This window comes from Garra rufa, chromosome 16 (assembly GCF_049309525.1).
Source record: "Garra rufa chromosome 16, GarRuf1.0, whole genome shotgun sequence".
Lineage (NCBI taxonomy): Eukaryota > Metazoa > Chordata > Actinopteri > Cypriniformes > Cyprinidae > Garra > Garra rufa.
In genome coordinates this window covers 14,546,912-14,564,813 of record NC_133376.1, presented here as the reverse complement: position 1 = coordinate 14,564,813, position 17,902 = coordinate 14,546,912, and the positions used below count along the sequence as shown (strand labels likewise).

General features: G+C 33.9%; 1 protein-coding gene across 1 annotated transcript in view; it reads left to right on the top strand.

Moving 5' to 3' along the window:
- Positions 1-17,902, top strand: part of snx25 (sorting nexin 25) — a 74,611-nt gene that overhangs the window by 28,898 nt on the left and 27,811 nt on the right. Inside the window, 4 exon segments of the mRNA XM_073820196.1 lie at positions 261-447; positions 9,348-9,418; positions 15,457-15,647; positions 17,728-17,859. Coding sequence (XP_073676297.1) covers positions 261-447; positions 9,348-9,418; positions 15,457-15,647; positions 17,728-17,859 — 581 coding nt within the window.

Here is a 17,902-nt window from a genome sequence, read left to right as displayed (position 1 = left end):
ATAGTAAAGATTAATAATATAATTGGATAGATATATATTTAGAGATTTCATACAGCTACTGAGTAACTTCATGTGCAGCTAGTAATTACCTTTTTAAAAGGTTTGCTTTACTGTGGTTCAATTATGAGGAGCTAGTCGTTTGTGTGGAAAGCAATATAATTATGCTGCCTACCCTTTGGAACAGCCCTACATGTTGAGGTTGTCAGCTCACTGGGTTTAGTACAAAGCTATTAACTTGTTCTCTCTCTTTCTCTTTGTAGTTCTAAAGCCATTGGTGGACGTGTTGAGCGATCCGGACTACATTAACCGCATGCTGCTAGCTCAGTTAGAGCACCGAGAGCAAGTGAACGAGCATCATAAAAAAGCATACACGTACGCGCCGTCCTACGAGGAGTTCATCAAACTCATCAGCAGCAGCTCCGACATACAGTTCCTCAAACAGCTCAGGTACGAAAACATGCAGCGGCCCATCAGTTGCCATATATGGCATTATTCTGCATTCATTCAATGGTGCTTTCTGTTATTATAAATGTGTAGGCTTATGGATTTGTAGGACCCAAAGAAATCTGTTTTTTTTTTTTTTGAGTCTTAAGGGTTTAATTAAATAAAAAAAGGATTTCTAAACATTTACAGTAGTGGCCAAAATTATTAGAACACAAGTATTTTGACCAGCTAAAAATGGTTTTAAGTCAGTTATTTCTCTCTTTAGTATTTATTTAGCTTTTTCTCTATGTAGCATGTCAGTAAGAAATATCAGTTTACTTTTCCAAGCATTCATTTTGCCGTTAATCCAGTGAGATTTTTGTTTGCAGTCTGACAACAGCTAGAGATCTGATCACATCATCGTGCAGTCTGGAACGACATGAAGAAACAGAACAAACTGAGACACACTAAATCCAGAAGAACTCTGGCATCGTCTCCAAGATGCTTCAAAAAATCTACCTGCAAAGCTACAGTACTGTTAAAAGTTTTAGGCACTTGTGCAAAAATGCTGTAAAATGAGGATGCTGTCAAACATAATGCCATACATAGTTTCTTTATCAATTAACTTCTGTGTGACCATCCTTTGCATTTAAAGCAGCTTTTGCCCTATAGGTGCACTTGCATGTCGTTTTTCAGGTAGCTTTGCAGGAGGGTCTCTTGAAGCATCTTTGAGACGTTGCCACAGTTCTTCTGGATTTTGTCTCGGTTTGTTCTGTTTTTTTCATGTCATTCCAGACAGATTAGATGATAATGAGATCAGATCTCTGGCTGTTGTCAGACTCCTTGTGCAAACAAAAATCTCACTGGATTATTACACTTAATGGCAAAACAAATGTTTGGAAATGGAAACACAGCACACAGCAAAAGATAGAAATAACTCTACAATATTTTTATCACTTCTTTTTTTTAAGCAAAAATGGTGGTCATCTATGGAAGTCCATTTCCGCCACTGAATAAAAAAAAGGTAATTGTGACTTTGTATCTCGCAATTCAGACTTTTTTTTTTTTTTTTAGCAATTATGAGTTAAAAAGTCAGAATTGCGAGAAATAAACTAAAGGTGCGTTCACACCGGACGCGAATGAAGCGGCAAGCGCGAGTGATTTACATGTTAAGTCAATGCAAAGACGCGAATAGCCATCCTGCGGCGTGAAACGCGCGAATAGCGCGAATGGCGCGGTGCGCATTGAGCGTTTCAAGCGATTGCCGCGCGAGTTCAAAAACCTGAACTTTGGCGAAAATCCGCGCCGCGTTAACCAATCAGGAGCTTGCTCTAGTAGTGACGGAGGCAGAAATCCGAAACAACAATGGCGGACAAAATCACCGTTGCTGTCTGTGGTTCCTCGGAGCTGTACAATACATCTTTGGACTTTTGTAGAAACAGGAATAAAAGGGATCTTGCTAGGATTAAAGTGAGTGAAGAGGTCGGACAATCTGGTTAGTTTTAAAAAACGCTCTTTACTCAATTTGACCTACATATACATACATATTGAGACTACAAGCAAGCTAAAGCTGGCAAATTGAGCTCATTCACCTATTTTACAACTACTTTCCCGCTGACGAGTGGCAGAAGCCCCTCCCTTGACGCGAATTTGCGTCTGTTGTGAAGAAAATGTCACGCGCGAATGACGCGAGTAAACTCAAATGTTCAAGCGTTCAACTACGCGCGAATAGCGTGTTTTTTCCGCGCAAGTCGCGTCCGGTGTGAACGCACCATAATAGTTCTGACTTTTTTTTTCTTCTTAGAATTGCATCATATAAACTCACAATTGCGAGTTAAAAAGTCAGAATTGCGAGATATAAACTCATAATTCTGACTTTTTTCTCAGATTTGCGTGATATAAACTCCAAATCGTAAGTTAAAAAGTCAGAATTGCAAGATATGAACTCAATTCTGACTTTCTTTTTCAGAATTGCATGATATAAGCTCACAATTGTGAGTTAAAAAGTCAGAATTGCAATCTATAAAATCATAATTCGTACTTTTTTCTTAGAATTGTGAGATATGAATTCACAATTGTGAGTTGAAACATCAGAATTGCGAGATATGAACTCATAATTCTGACTTTTTTTGCTCTCAGAATTTCATGATATAAACTTAAAAGTGCAAGAAAAAAAGTCTGAATTGCGAGATATAAATCGGCAGTTCTGACTTTTTTTTTAATATTTCAAAGTTCTGTCTTCATAACACGCATTTGCAAGTCAGAATAACTGTTTTTCCCCCTCAAAATTAGAAATAATTACTCAACATAAACAATTTTGAGTTTATGTCTTATAATTCTGTTATATTTCTCATAATTCAAGTTTATATCCCGCAGTAGTGACTTCATATCTCGCAATTGCGTGTTTATGTTTATGTCAAAATGGTGAGATAAAAAGTGGCAATTACCATTTTTTTATTCAGTGGCCAAAACAAAGAAAGCACTAGTTTATTAATTTATTAAATTATTAAAACGTCAGTGCAGTCTCATTGCTGTTTTTCCCTAAAACATTCATAATTATTATATATGCTGGTGCACTGTTTCAAGCTTCTTCTTTTTTTTCGTGTGCGCTTGAGCATTTATTAGACTATGTAGTCAATTAAAGGCTTTTTATTATGATTTATATGGTTTATTAAATGTGCGACTAATGCTTGAAATGAATGACTACTAGTCAACCAGAAAATAGAATGTTCATTTTATTTCAGGTAAAAAAAAAAAAAAAAAGTTTATTTATGGTTAACAGCACATAATACTTTAACAATAAATCTATTAAAACCAACAAAATGTGAAAGGTTTTTTTTTTTTTGGCAAAATTAGTTTAAATTAAAACATGGATGAAAAAGTACACATTCCATTTGTATGACTGGATTTCGGTTCATTTTTGTAACTGAACAAGCCCTGCACACTTCATACTATTTGCTACTATTAATTTAAAAAAGTAGGTTGTGTGCCATTCACACCAACAGTATGTGAACATGTCTTATGGTCTGATTCTGCGGTTAGCTTTTTTGACAGAGATTTAATAGGTTATTGATTAATGCTATTGTGTCTTTTTTATATCTTGCGTCAGAGATAGCGGGATGACTCACTAAATCTGTCTGGTTTTCGGCCATTTCGCCACATCCAAACCAATTTATTTCAGTATAAAAATAGTTCTGTTGGAAAGCAATTGCTGTTACATTCCCTCAGACAAATCACTCTTTAAATAGGTGAACTGGAAGTCGGCGCTGTCATTTGTTGTTGCTTTTCAGCTTGCGGTATCAGGGACATTTGTCATTGGAGGTTTGTTCCGCCGAGTTCAGCTCTGGATGAATTATCTGTGAGTCGTGAGACAGTGACATTTAGAGGCTCTGAGAAACTTTTCAGCCGTATTGATCCGCGGGCGTAAAGGATGGAGATGGATCGGGAGGCGACAGGCAGAAACAGACAGACTCCGGCGTTCTGAAATAAAAGCATTGTGATTATAGTGCTTTTTCTTGACGGGCGTCATAAAGATAGGCCTTTTCAGCATGTCAGGGTTTGGTTGTAATGCTTTTTAGTAGTTATTGCAAAGACAACTGCTTTTCAAAAGCTGTGGCGAAGTCTGCAATTTGCAATGGTAAGAAGGGTCTTTGAAACCTCCACAGGAAGAACACATCTGCCTTGGCAAAATCTATCTATCTATCTATCTATCTATCTATCTATCTATCTATCTATCTATCTATCTATCTATCTATCTATCTATCTATCTATCTATCTATCTATCTATCTATCTATCTATCTGTCTGTCTGTCTGTCTGTCTGTCTGTCTGTCTGTCTGTCTGTCTGTCTGTCTGTCTGTCTGTCTGACGTTCTGTTGTTCTATCATTCCATTTGTCTGTCTGTCTGTCTGTCTGTCTGTCTGTCTGCCTGGCTGACGTTCTGTTGTTCTATCATTCCATTTATCTGTCTGTCTGTCTGTCTGTCTGTCTGTCTGTCTATCTGTCTGTCACATTTATTTGATGAAAAAACAGCAAGTTTAACCATAGTTATGTTTAAAATGGTTAAATATTATAACAATTTAAAATAACTGTTTTCCTTTTAAATATTTTTTAAAGTGTAATTAATTTTTCAAATCTTAAGTTGATTTTTGAATGATCATGTGACACTGAAGACTGCGTAAAGCTGAAAATATTCAAACTGTTCTTTTAAAATGTAAAAAATGCTGTTTTTACTGCCTTTGTGTAAATCCATACAGTTAAAGTCGAAAGTTATCATACTGATTTTGAGATCTTTTCACACTGAGGGGCTCAAATACAACTGCTACAGAAGGTTCAAATGCTCACTGATGCTTCAGAAGGAAACACAATGCGTAAAGAGCCACAGGGTGAATACTTTTGAACAGAGTGGAGATGTGTACATTTCTCTTACTTTGCCTAAATATCATATTTTTGCATTTAGTACTACCCTTCAGAAGCCACAAAAGATACTTACATGTTTCCCAAAAGACAAAAGAAGTTACATTTACCCTGATCTTCATGTTCTTAATGAATCTTGTTTCCTTCTGAAGCATCAGTGAGCGTTTGAACCTTCTGTAATAGTTGCATATGAGTCTCTCAGTTGTCCTCAGTGTGAAAAGATCTCAAAATTATGCAGTCATTGTTGGAAAGGGTTCAAATACACAAAACTGCTGGAAAACCAAAGAATTTGTGGGAACAACTATCACTAAACAAAAAAAGAATGAGTGAATGAGAATGAGTCTAAATATCTCAGGCTGCCTGTAGAAAATGTTTCTGAATGACTCTGCGATGTGGTAGTATTATTAAAACAGCTGATATCTCTACTGTCACCTTTAATAACACCCAGAAGCTGGTAGTCTGTCAGCTCTACAGTTTACCTGAGACCTTTGTTTCCATGACAACTATAAGCCTCTTGGGCTTTTCTTCAGTCGCATTGACACTAAAAATTGAACATCTCATCAGCCAAAGAGGCTGTTTTTTGGTAAACGGGCTCCTATTTGACACGCACAAAGGGTTAAACAGTCTTTGTTTGAAAGCTGAAAGGAAAATGATGTTCGTTGTGTTGAGGATATTCAGCGTCTATAATTTGGCCATCTCCCTGAGGTCAGGTAATGAGGTTGTTGCTAGGTGACTCAGTTAAGCACACAGGTTTCTGACTTCGCCAGAGACTGTAAAAACAGCTTGAGATGGGTTTGATTTGGTTTTGAAGACACAGAGAAAGAAAGCTTCTTTTAGAGCTCTAATCTTTTAAGCTTTATGCAAAATGAATTAGTGTAAAAGCCACGGATGAACAATTGGATGGGTAAATGTGATCCTGCCTTTCAAATTGTCCTGGAAAGTTTCTGTTTAAGTGTTCGCAAGTTGAAATTGTGATGGAAAGTGAAAATTCTGTCATTAATTACTCACACTTACGTCGTTTCAAACCCATCAGACCTTTGTTCTTCTTTAGAACACAAATTAAGATATTTTTGATGAAATCCGAGAGCTTTCTGACCCTGCATAGACAGCAACGCAACTAACACGTTCAAGGCCCAGAAAGGTAGTAAGGACATTGCTAAAATAGTCCTTGTGACTTCAGCGGTTCAACCTTAATTTTATAAAGCTACGAAAATACTTTTTGTGTGCAAAGAAAACAAAAATAACGACTTTATTCAACAATTTCTTCTTCTCCATCAGTCTTCAACGCACGTTCATGACTATACCACAAAGGCAGCATGACATTTGCCCAAATTTGCATAAATATCACAAACTGTCTTGTGTTATGACATGTCATTTTTGAAGGTCACTCTCTATATCGTCTTATAATACTGTAATTTTGCAGCAGCTACTTTGGCAATGTTCTCAAATTACTTGTGTTTGACTTTCATGAAGCAATTTCATTCAGTCTCTCTCTCCCTCTCAGTCTCGTCCTCTCTCTTCAAGGTCTGTGAGAGCAGAAAGTATGTAATAAATATTCAGCATTTCTTAATATCGAAAGGATCCATTTCATTAATTTTGAGTGAATATTATTCCTCCAAGGAATTTCTCAATGAAACATTAGTAGCCTTGAAAGCTTAATGCCCTCATTTTTCAATAGCTGAGACGTGTTGGTGGAAGTGATTTTATGCTGCAGACAGTCTGAATATAAAGGAAAATGTCCATGCATCTAGGTTGACGTCTGAAGGATAGTTTTTTTTAACCAGCTGGATTGTTTATTGTACATTTTATGGCTCTGGTTTCCGGTCTCATTCACATCCATTTATTTGTAGCTCTACAAAACAGCTTGTTTTGCTACCTGATGTTGCAATTTAGTGAGTCTTATATTATTTTAAACGTATTATCTCACAAATTCTTTAGTTTTTCAGCATTTTTGTGCATTTGAACCCTTTCCAACAATGACTGTATGATTTCGAGATCCATCTTTTTACACAACTATTACAGAAGGTTCAAACGCTCACTGATGCTTCAGAAGAAAACACAATGCATTAAAAGCCAGGGGGTAAAAACGCTTTCAATTTGAAGATCAGGGTAAACTTAACTTATTTTGTCTTCTGGGGAACATCTAAGTATCTTTTGTAGCTGCCGAAGGGCAGTACTAAATGGAAAAAAATATATATTTAGGCAAAATAAGAAAAAGATACATTCTTTATTCTGTTCAAAAGTTTTCACCCCTGGCTCTCAAGGCATCATGTTTCCTTCTGAAGAATCTGTGAGCGTTTGGACCTTCTGTAATAGTTGCCCCTCAGTTGTTCTCAGTGTGAAAAGATGGATCTCAAAATCATACAGTCATTGTTGGAAAGGGTTCAAATACACAAAAATGCTGAAAAACCTAAGAATTTGTGGCACCTGAAGGATTTGTCTGTGGATGTAAACTTTTGACTTCAACTGTATAAGGTGGATACAGACTATTAGTTTAGACTGACTCCATCTTACTTGATCTTAAAAACTTAACTAGACTGGGATCTGAGAAATGTATTATTTATATACTTTTATAGTGTTTATTTCTCACAACGTGGTTGTGAGGTATGAGTAAACACATTATGAAGATGAATAAGGTAGTAATCTTTAATAATCCACAAGGCAAGAGTCCACACAGAGCAACAGTCAAAACACAACCTTAACAATGACGACACCAGACAACCAAACACAAACGGGACTGAACTTAAGTAGGGGAGATAATGACACACACACACTTAAACATAATGACTATATTAAATGAATCACCATGACATAACAAACTATGGCAACGAGTCCAAACTAACAGAAACCTTAAAGGCGTAGTTCACTTTCAGATAATGTTCTCACCCCCTTGTCACCCAAGATGTTCATGTCTTTCTTCAGTCGTAAAGAAATGGTGTTTTTTAAGGATAACATTTCAGGATTTCTCTCCATATAATGGACTTCTATGGTGCCCCTGAGTTTATACTTCCAAAATTCAGTTTAAATGCAGCTTCAAAGGGCTCTAAAGGAAGAAGGGTCTTATCTAGCGAAACGATCACTTATTTTCTAAAAACATTTACAATTTCTATACTTTTTAATCTCCACACAGAGCTAGACCAGACGAGCATTTGAGGTTAAAAAGTATATAAATAAGTATATATAAAAATGTAAAAAAAAATATATATATAAAAAAGTATATAAAATGTCTTGTAAGCAATGCAGGTGTTTTGTATTTGGATGTAAAAGTGAACATGAGTCTTTCTCCCACCAATAGAGCCACTGAGAGCGCAGAGGATTAGTTGTGTTTTTGATGGTAACGCGCCACCGAATACACAAAAAAACTGAAGAGAGGGGTGGAATAAGCAGTAGCTCATTAGCATTTAAAGAGACATGCACTGAAACAAGTTGTGAACAGAGCTGTTTTTGACGAGGTAAAAGAAGTGTTGTTTTACACGATCATTGAGGAATTTTAACCAAAGTATGTTGCAGACATTTAATGAAGACCTTAAATCAGAGGTTCTCAACTCTGGCCCTCGAGGTCCACTTTCCTGCAGAGTTTACCTCCAACCTTGATCAAACTCACCTGCCTGTAACTTTCTAGTAATGATGAAGAGCTTGATTAGCTTGTTCAGGTGTGTTTGATTAGGGTTGGAGCTAAACTCTGCAGGAAAATGGAACTCGAAGGCTAGAGTTGAGAACTCCTGCCTTAAATACTCATTAGGGTGACCATACGTCCTCTTTTACCCAGACATGTCCTCCTTTTTGGCTATAAAATTATGTCCGGGGGGATTTTGTAAAATATCATAAAATGTCCGGGTTTTTTACCTCATTTCACTGACCGTCATTAATTCAACACTTTAAATGCAGCCACTGCCCACCGGCATTATTCTGAGGTACCTGTCTGATGACGTGAAAGACCCAGTTGTCAAAACAAAAGAAAACGAGGAGCTGCGCTGCAAGAGCTCTGTGTCACTAACATGCCGAAATGCAAATGTAGTTTCACAGACGAATTGCAAAAAAAATACCCGATATTCATTCGTGGTCGTGATAAATGGGAAGCATTGTGCACCATCTGCACCTATGCTGCCCTCCAAAGGCAAAGTGCAGTAACTACGCCAACACTGAAACTCTTGTTTCTCGGAAACACTCTCGTTTCTTTGGGACAAAATTGATCAGGTGACTTTGCCACAAGACAAAAAAGTCCATTTTAAGCCTCAATTTTGACCAAATGCGTAGTTACTGCACTTTGCCTTTGGAGGGCAGTATGTGTCTGTTGGCAATAAAGGGAAATCAATTTAAATAAGAATGTAAATAAATGTGTGATTTCTATTATTTTCTATTATTATTTGGATTCTCATAATATGGTCACCCTAATACTCATACCAACTTGTGGAAAATAGTCATCTGATGTCCCCTTTAAGAAAATGCAATATCGTCTATATGTCCATGTACTTTAAGTCACTCAGCTGTCATTTTGTCTTTCTGCAGGTATCAGATAGTTGTGGAGATCATTCAGGCGACCACCCTCAGCAGTATCCCACAGCTGAAGAGACAGAAAGGTAGGATGACCTTCAAACACATCAGTCAATCATATCTCTTCTTATATGTGACCCTGGACCACAAAACCAGTCTTAAAGGAACACTCCACTTTTTTTGGAAATAATCTCATTCTCTGACCCCCCCCCCCCCAGTTAATAAGTTGAGTTTTACCGTTTCGAAAACCATTCAGCCGTTCTCCTGTTCTGCCGATATCACTTTTAGCATAGCTTAGCATAGATCATTGAATCCTTTTAGACCAATAGCATCGCGTTCAAAAATAACCAATGAGTTTTGATATTTGTCCTGTTTAAAACTTGACTCTTCTGTAGTTATATCATGTACTAAGACCATTTCAGGTGCTGCGTGATATTACTGCACCTGCTGCGTCCATATTACGGCAGCAAACTTCCTTGACTATTACGCTGGAATGGAAGTGTAGTTCCTAATCTTATCAGCCTAGAAAATCGCATCTTTACATTTTCCGCCGGTCTTAGTACACGATATAACTACAGAAGAGTCAAGTTTTAAATAGGACAAATATCGAAACTTGTTGGTCATTTTTGAACACAATGCTATATTGGTCTTATAGGATTCAATGATCTATGCTAAGCTATGCTAAAAGTGATATCGCCTCGACAGGAGAACGGCTGAATGGATTTCAAAACGGTAAAACTCAATTTATTAACTCGGGGCGGAGTTGGAGAATGAGCCTATTTCCAAAAAAAGTGGAGTGTTCCTTTAAGTAGCACGGGTATATTTGTAGCAATAGCCAAAAAAAAAAAAAAAATGAAAATGCAATTTTTCATTCAGGCTAAAAATCTTTAGGATATTAAGTAAAGATCATGTTCCATGAAGATATTTTGTAAATTTTCTACCGTAATCAAAACTTAATTTTTGATTAGTAATATGCATTGCTAAGAACTTCATTTGGACAACTTAAAAGGTGATTTTCTCAATATTATTATTATTATTATTATTATTTTTTTTTTGAACCTTTAGATTCCAGATTTTCAAATAGTTGTATCTCGGTAAAATATTGTCCTATCCTAACAAACCTACATCAATGGAAGGCTTATTCATTCAGCTTTCAGATGATGCATGAATCTCAATTTTAAAAAATTGACCCTTATGACTGGTTTTGTGGTCCAGTGTCATTTAGTAATACAAACTCTTGAGTTGCTTTTTTCCCTTTCTTCTTCATTTAACCCTAGTGATCGAACTTATAAGGAAACTCAATTTGTGCGCTCCATTTTCCTTTTGATGTTTTGTAATTTTCTGTAATGGAGTCTAATGGTCAGAAGAGCTTTGTGGTGGACGGGCTATAAGAAAATATCTGCCTGCAGTCAAGCCAGGGTATTACGCTAAATTGAAGATGTTATATTGGCACGACAACACATGCAATAAGCCACCTTATTTGCTCTGCTCTTTCATGGGCTATTATGAAGCTGTTCTGCTCTTCCTGAAAAGAGCTTCTGTAGTTCACTGCGTCTAGCTGCGTGATTGGCAGACGGGTAATTACACTGAAGCTGGTGTGGGGTGTGCATGAGTAGCTCTGCTTTCAGACAGTGGGCTGTAGTAGCCAGCGATGACATTTACTGTGCAGCCATAAAACACCTCTTTGACCACTTTAAATTTGTTTTGGTATTCGGTGGAGCTCAGACTACTTAAAGGGAAATTAGGTGTTTTCTGAAAGCAACACCTAAAGATAAAATGAGTGTAATTTCTTCTGAATGACTAATTTTTGCCACTTTTTTTACAAGATAAGTCAATTTTAGGGTCTGTTTTTAATAAAGAGTCAGTGAAAGGTAATGCTTTACCTTTTAAAGTTTGTTTGTCCAACCCAGGAATCAAATTAAATATTCACTCCAGAATGGGTAACCAACTTGTTTGTTTATTTCATTCATTCATTTATTCATTCATTTTATTGATTTTTTCCTAAAATGTGATAGGTGTCATTGTGTTCACCAAAGAAGTTATTTTATTTTATGTATTTTTGTAAATCTTATGGAATAAAGAACTACAATTAAAATTAATTACCTTATTTATTTATTCTTGGAATGGAATTCCAAAAGAAGTGTATTATTTTGTTGTATTTTATATACATACATACATATATTTATTTATTTATATCTTATGTTAGTGTAATGTTCCATTGTGTTTAGAAGTTTATTATTGTATTTTATTTTATAATTTTATTTTATGTACATTTTTTGATTTCTTTTATCTTATGGAATAAGAGGTTTTATTTATGTATTTTTTTATCTTATCTTATGGAATATTCTATTGTGTTTACTAAGAAACAAGTTTATTTTATTTTATTTTTTCTTTTATCTAATGGAATATAGAAGAAGTTAGTTTGTTTTTATTTTTTATTTATCTTTTCTTATCTATTTTCTTATTTTATGGAGTGTTCCATTGTGTTTACTAAAGAAGAATTTTATTTATTTCATTTTTTATTTGATTTTATTAATTTATTTTATTTTCCATCTAATGGAATAAGTTTTTTTAATCAAATTTATATTTAAAAATAAATATATTAATATTTATTTTAATATTTTTCTTTTATCTTATGGAATAAGGAAGACGTTTGTTTCATTTATTTATTTATTTATTTTTCTTTTATCTTATCATATGGAGTGTTCCATTGTGTTTACTAAGGAAATTTTTCCTTTTCTTTTCTTTTCTTTTCTTTTTATTTATTTTGTCTTACCTTTGGAATGTTTATTCGTTTTTACAAAAAAAAAAACTGATTTTATTTTATATTTTTATTTCATTATATGGAATTAAGAAGATGTTTGTTTCATTTATTTATTTATTTATTTATTTTTCCTTTTATCTTATTTAATGGAGTGTTCCAATGTGTTTACTAAGGAAGAATTTTATTTATTTCATTTTTTATTTTATTTATTTATTTTATTTTATTTCCATCTAATGGAATACGGAATAAGTTTGTTTAATTTAATTTAATTTAATTTAATAATTTTAATGTTTTGTTTTTTATTATTTTATTTTATTTGATTATATTTATTTTTATGTTTTTCTTTTATCTTATGGAATAAGGAAGAAGTTTGTTTGTTTTACAAATTTTATTTATTTACTTATTTTTCTTTTATCATATGGAGTGTTCCATTGTGTTTACAAAGGAATATTTTTTTCTTTTCTTTTCTTTATCTTTTTTGTTTGTTTTATTTATTTATTTAGTCTTACCTTCAGAATGAATTTGTTTTACTAAAAAAACTGGTTTTTATTTTATTTTATATTTTTATTGTATTGTATGGAATTAGAAAGATGTTTGTTTTATTTATTTATTTATTTATTTTTACTTTTATCTCATTTTATGGAGTGTTCCGTTGGGTTTACTAAGGACGAAATGTGTTTATTGTATTTTAATAAATTTTTTATCTTATGGAATAGGGAAGAAGTTTGTTTAATTTAATTTAATTTCATTTCATTTCATTGAATAAGGAAGACGATTATTTATTTATTTATTTATTTTTATCTATCTTATGGAATATTCCACTGGATTTATTAAAGAAGTTTGTTTGTTTTGGTTTTATTTTCTTCTTTTATCTTATATAATGGTATGTTCCATGGTGTTTACTAAGAAAAATATTATAAAGTAACTAAATAAATGCATTTTATTTATTTGACCCAGGACAGGCTGTAATTAATTAGGCTATAGTTTTTAGTAGTATCACTTTACAGACTATGACATTTGTGCTATTTTATTGCTTCAAGTAACATACATTTTTATGTAATTTTTGTAATGTAACAGCCAATCCGAACAGAGTTTAGACAGATAATTATATTCCCAGCATCACAAAAACAGCATATATGGCTGGATATAAACAAGGAGGTTTTCTTTGGCTAAACGAGCAGGCTTACTGCTGAACATCTTGATTGAATATAAAGTTAATTAATCGTGCCTTCATTTCAGTGCTGGATTAATTAAAGCTGATTTCATTCACACAGCGGGAAACATTTATGTTATGTTAGTTCTTGCCGAGAGTCAGGGAAGGGGCTGTTTATTTGTCGTCATGTTTTCCGTCTCCTGCTGCCCTGTAATGGGCAAATCTATAAATCTTCCTGCTGGTCCAGCACAATGACACAAGCTATTAAAAAAAGGAGAGCAGGGAACGCTTGTGTAAAAGTCTCTCCCCTCCTCCCTGGTTTCCAATGGCAGACGGAGCGTGCTGTGAGATGGACGCTGGCTGGCGGTGATTGCTCATATTTCTACACTCGTTCTGAGCTCTGTGAATGCCACAGGTGGCTATTTCCATTTGAGTCAAGTCCTTGGAAAGTCAACAACTACTGCCTACCTGTCCAATGAGACACATTGTGTGTGTTTGTTTAATTGTTTATTTATTTGCTTTGCCATTTGCATTTGACAAATGGGGTGTGCAAGTTTTGCAAGCCTGTTTTTAAAATGCAAGTTATTTGGGAATAGTTTGAAACACTGATTTATTTTATTATTATTAATTTATTTTATTTATGTTGTGTTTATGACGTTATAACATTAAAATTAATCTCACATTGCATTTTACACATTTTTGCAATGCCGTTTTCAAAAATTGTATTTTATTTTATTATTTAATGATTTTATTTAATGTTTTTTTGCTTTACAAGAAACATTAAAAACATAGAAAATACATTATTAAATTCATATGTTATAACATTGAAGTTCAATTTTTGCATTTTTGTCCATTAAATGTATTAATAAAACAGTTTTTGCCTCAATTTAAATTTTTTAAAAAGTTATATATATATTTTTTACATTTAAATATATTTTTCAATATTACAATTAAATTATTTTAAATGCAGTCTTTTTTTTTATTGTAAATGTTTAATGTTAACATTTTTTAAAATTAATTATTTGGTAACTGTTTCTTTTTTAAGTGACCCTTCTAGTTTCCCATTTATTTATCTATAGTGAACATGAAAGTATTTTGCTCTACATTTTTACAGTTTATTTATTTGTTTAATTTTTTATTTTTAATTGTATATTTATTTATTTAATTTGTATTTTGTTTTAGCGTTTTTAAACTTTAAAATCAGGAAGGAGTTTTCATTGTTTCTTTTTTTAAGGCCTTCGTAGGTTTTATTTATTTATTTATTTATGCTAAACATAAAAGTATTATGCTTTGAGTTTTTTTAACAATTTATTATTTAAATTTATTAGATTATTTGAATTGTATTTATTTATTATTTTCTTATTATTATTACTATTTTTTTCAATAAACATTAAATAAACAGAAATTGTTATTAAACTAATTAAAATGCAATTTTTGCATTTTTTGTCCATTAAATTAGTAATAAAAAATAATTAATTTTGTTTTACATTTAAATACAATTATTTTTTTATTTTAAATGTTTAATTTATAAAATAATTATTTGATAATTGGTTATTTATTATTTTTAGTGGCCTTTTTAGTTTTCCATGTATTTATTTATTTTTTAAACAAGAAAGTATTTAGCTGTACATTTTTTTTCTATTAATTAATTAATTTATTTTTTATTTAATTATTTATTTATTTAGTTTTTTTTTTCAGTGTTTTTCAGTTTTTAAACTTTAAAATCAAAATGAGATTTGATTATTTCTTTTTTAAGTGGCCTTCCTAGGTTTCCATTTATTTATTTATTTATTTATTTGTTATGTTAAACATGAAAGTATTTTGCTTTATTTACTTTTTTTTTTTTTTTTTTACAATTCATTATTATTATTATTATTATTATTATATTTTTATTTTATTTTTTCAGTGGTTTTCAGAGTTTTTAGCCCTTACTCAGACACTGGTCTTATCAAAGAGTGCATGTTTAAACAGGATCAACAGTGTGTCACAACTCAGTTGTTTGTTTGTTTACTTGCTTGATGTCTATGTTGATCTCTGTGTGAAAGTGACACAGATGAAGCAGAAGCAAATGAAACATTGTGAGCCATTGACATCATGTCAGCTGCAGTCATCAGAACTGGTTTCTCTCAGTTATCTCTGTCACAGCTGATTCCTGTGAGATTACACATCTGAATTCCCTCCCTCTCTCTCTCTCTTTCTCTCTGCAGACAGTAAAGGGAAAGAGGCCGCTGCTCTGAAGGCCGACCTGTTACGTGCCAGAAACATGAAGCGTTACATTAACCAGCTCACAGTGGCCAAGAAACAGTGCGAGAAGCGGATCCGGCTCCTCGGGGGTCCCAACTATGAGCAGCAGGAGGACGGAGCCCAGGATGAAGGGGACGGTCCACAAAGCCAACGGGTACAGTCACAGAATCACCATGACTGATTTAATTATCCCATAGTGGACATAATTAAAGTTTGTGTTAAGGCAATTCAGAGAATAATTTCTAAACACATTATAGGTGTTGCTGAAAACATGTTACAAACACTGAACTACAATTGAAGTCAAAAGTTTACATACACCTTGCAGATCTGCAAAACGTTGATTATTTTACCAAAATAAGAGGGATCGTACAAGATGCATGTCATTTTTTTATTTAGAACTGACCTGAGAAAATAATAGTAAATTTATAAAAATGACCCTGTTCAAAAGTTAACATGCGCTTGATTCCTAATACTGTGTTGTTACCTGAATGATCCACAGCTGTGTTTTTTTGTTTAGTGATAGTTGTCAATGAGCCCCTTGTTGGTCCTGAACAGTTGAACTGGCTGCTGTTCTTCAGAAAATCTTTCAGGTCCCACAAATTCTTTGGTTTTTCAGCATTTTTGTGTATTTGAACCAGTTCTGACAATGACTATGATTTTGAGATCCATCTTTTCACTCTGAGGACAACTGCAGGACTCATTACAGAAGGTCTCAAACGCTCACTGATGCTCCAAAACATGCATTAAGAGCCAGGGGTGAAAACTTTTGAACAGAATAAAGATGTGTGCATTTTTCTTGTTTTGCCTAAATATCTTTTTTTTTTTCATTTAGTACTGCCCTTCAGAAGCTACAGAAAATACTTACATGTTTTCTAGAAGACAAAATAAGTTATATTTACTCTGATCTTCAAATGCAAAAAGTTTTCACCCCCAGCTCTTAATGCATTTTCCTTCTGAAGCGTCAGTAAGTGTTTGAACTTTCTGTAACAGTTGAGTCCTCAGTGTGAAAAGATGGATCATACAGTCATTGTTGGCAAGGGTTCAAATACACAAAAATGCTGTAAAACTGTGAGGGTTTAAACTTTTATTTCGAAATCACGATGAACAGTTAGCATATTGAGAAAGATATTGATGTTTTGTCCTGTGTTTGTGTAGGTTTATGAATGATTTACCTCACAGATCTGATTAAATGGCTCACGCTGCATTCCCAGATGAACGTCATAATAAACCCAGACTCACAACAACATGCAGAGATGGAGTTTGAGACGCTCCATACATGCAAATAATAACAGTTTGTGCGGATTCTCATCCGTGGAAATCAGCACTTCCGGTATTTTGCCGGTTACTCGACACGGGCAGAATGCAATCGAGGATTTTTTAAAAATCGAATACTTGAATTGAATCAGGGAATCGTGACAGCCCTAAACTCTTTGTTTTTCTGTCTTTCTGTGTCTCTTTCTATCTCTCTGCGATCACTGTAGAAGCATGTTAATGCAGGAAGCCCCTTTTCTATCTGAATCCAGTCGTATGACATGCTGCTGTTGTCCTAGTAGCTCTAGGCCATTCTAGAGTCCTACACAGACAGGCCTGTCTCTGAATGTCCCTAATGATCCGGCTGAGAGCAGCACACTGATATGAGGCTCACAGAGCGTGTTGGGTTTCATATGCTAACAGACCAAAATCTCCTACTCTCAAAGCCTGCTTAGAAGAACACAGAAACCCCCGTGTGTAAAGCTTAAACAATATCTGGATTTTCTTGGCATTTCTTAGCATTTTTAATGCAAAGCTTCTTCCCCAGATTATTAACTGCAAAAATAGGTCAGTTAGAAATCATACGTTGATCGCATTAGCATTAGACCAACCACATTTACTAGAGTTCAGAATAGAGAACTGGTTTTTATTCAGATATTTATTCAGGGTTATTATGGTTACCTGAAACTAAAACTAAAATGAAACTAATCAGAAATAATTGCTTTACATCAAACAAAGATGCATCAAATTGATCAAAAGTGTGTTAGTAAAGACATTTGTAATGTATAAATGTTATGTAAATTGCTAGTACATGTAAGTTAACCAATATTTACTAGGCTATATATTTTCTTAACGATACAACAGCAGAAATGTCCTTAACTCTTAGGTTCAGAGAGAAACCTTGACTTCCTGTAAAGCGTCATTTTTTCAAGTGCTTTTAATAATAACTCTGTGTGCTTCATTTGTTTCTTGTCCTCTCACAGATACTTCAGTTTGAGGAGATCATGTCAAATGCAGTGTACCGGGAGCATTTCCGTGTCTACATGGAGCGGGTGGATAAGAGGGCTCTGATTAGCTTTTGGGAGCTGGTGGAGATGCTCAAGAGCGCCAACAAGGTCAGACAAACACTTCAGCAGAACATCAAGACCTTGAGCTGAA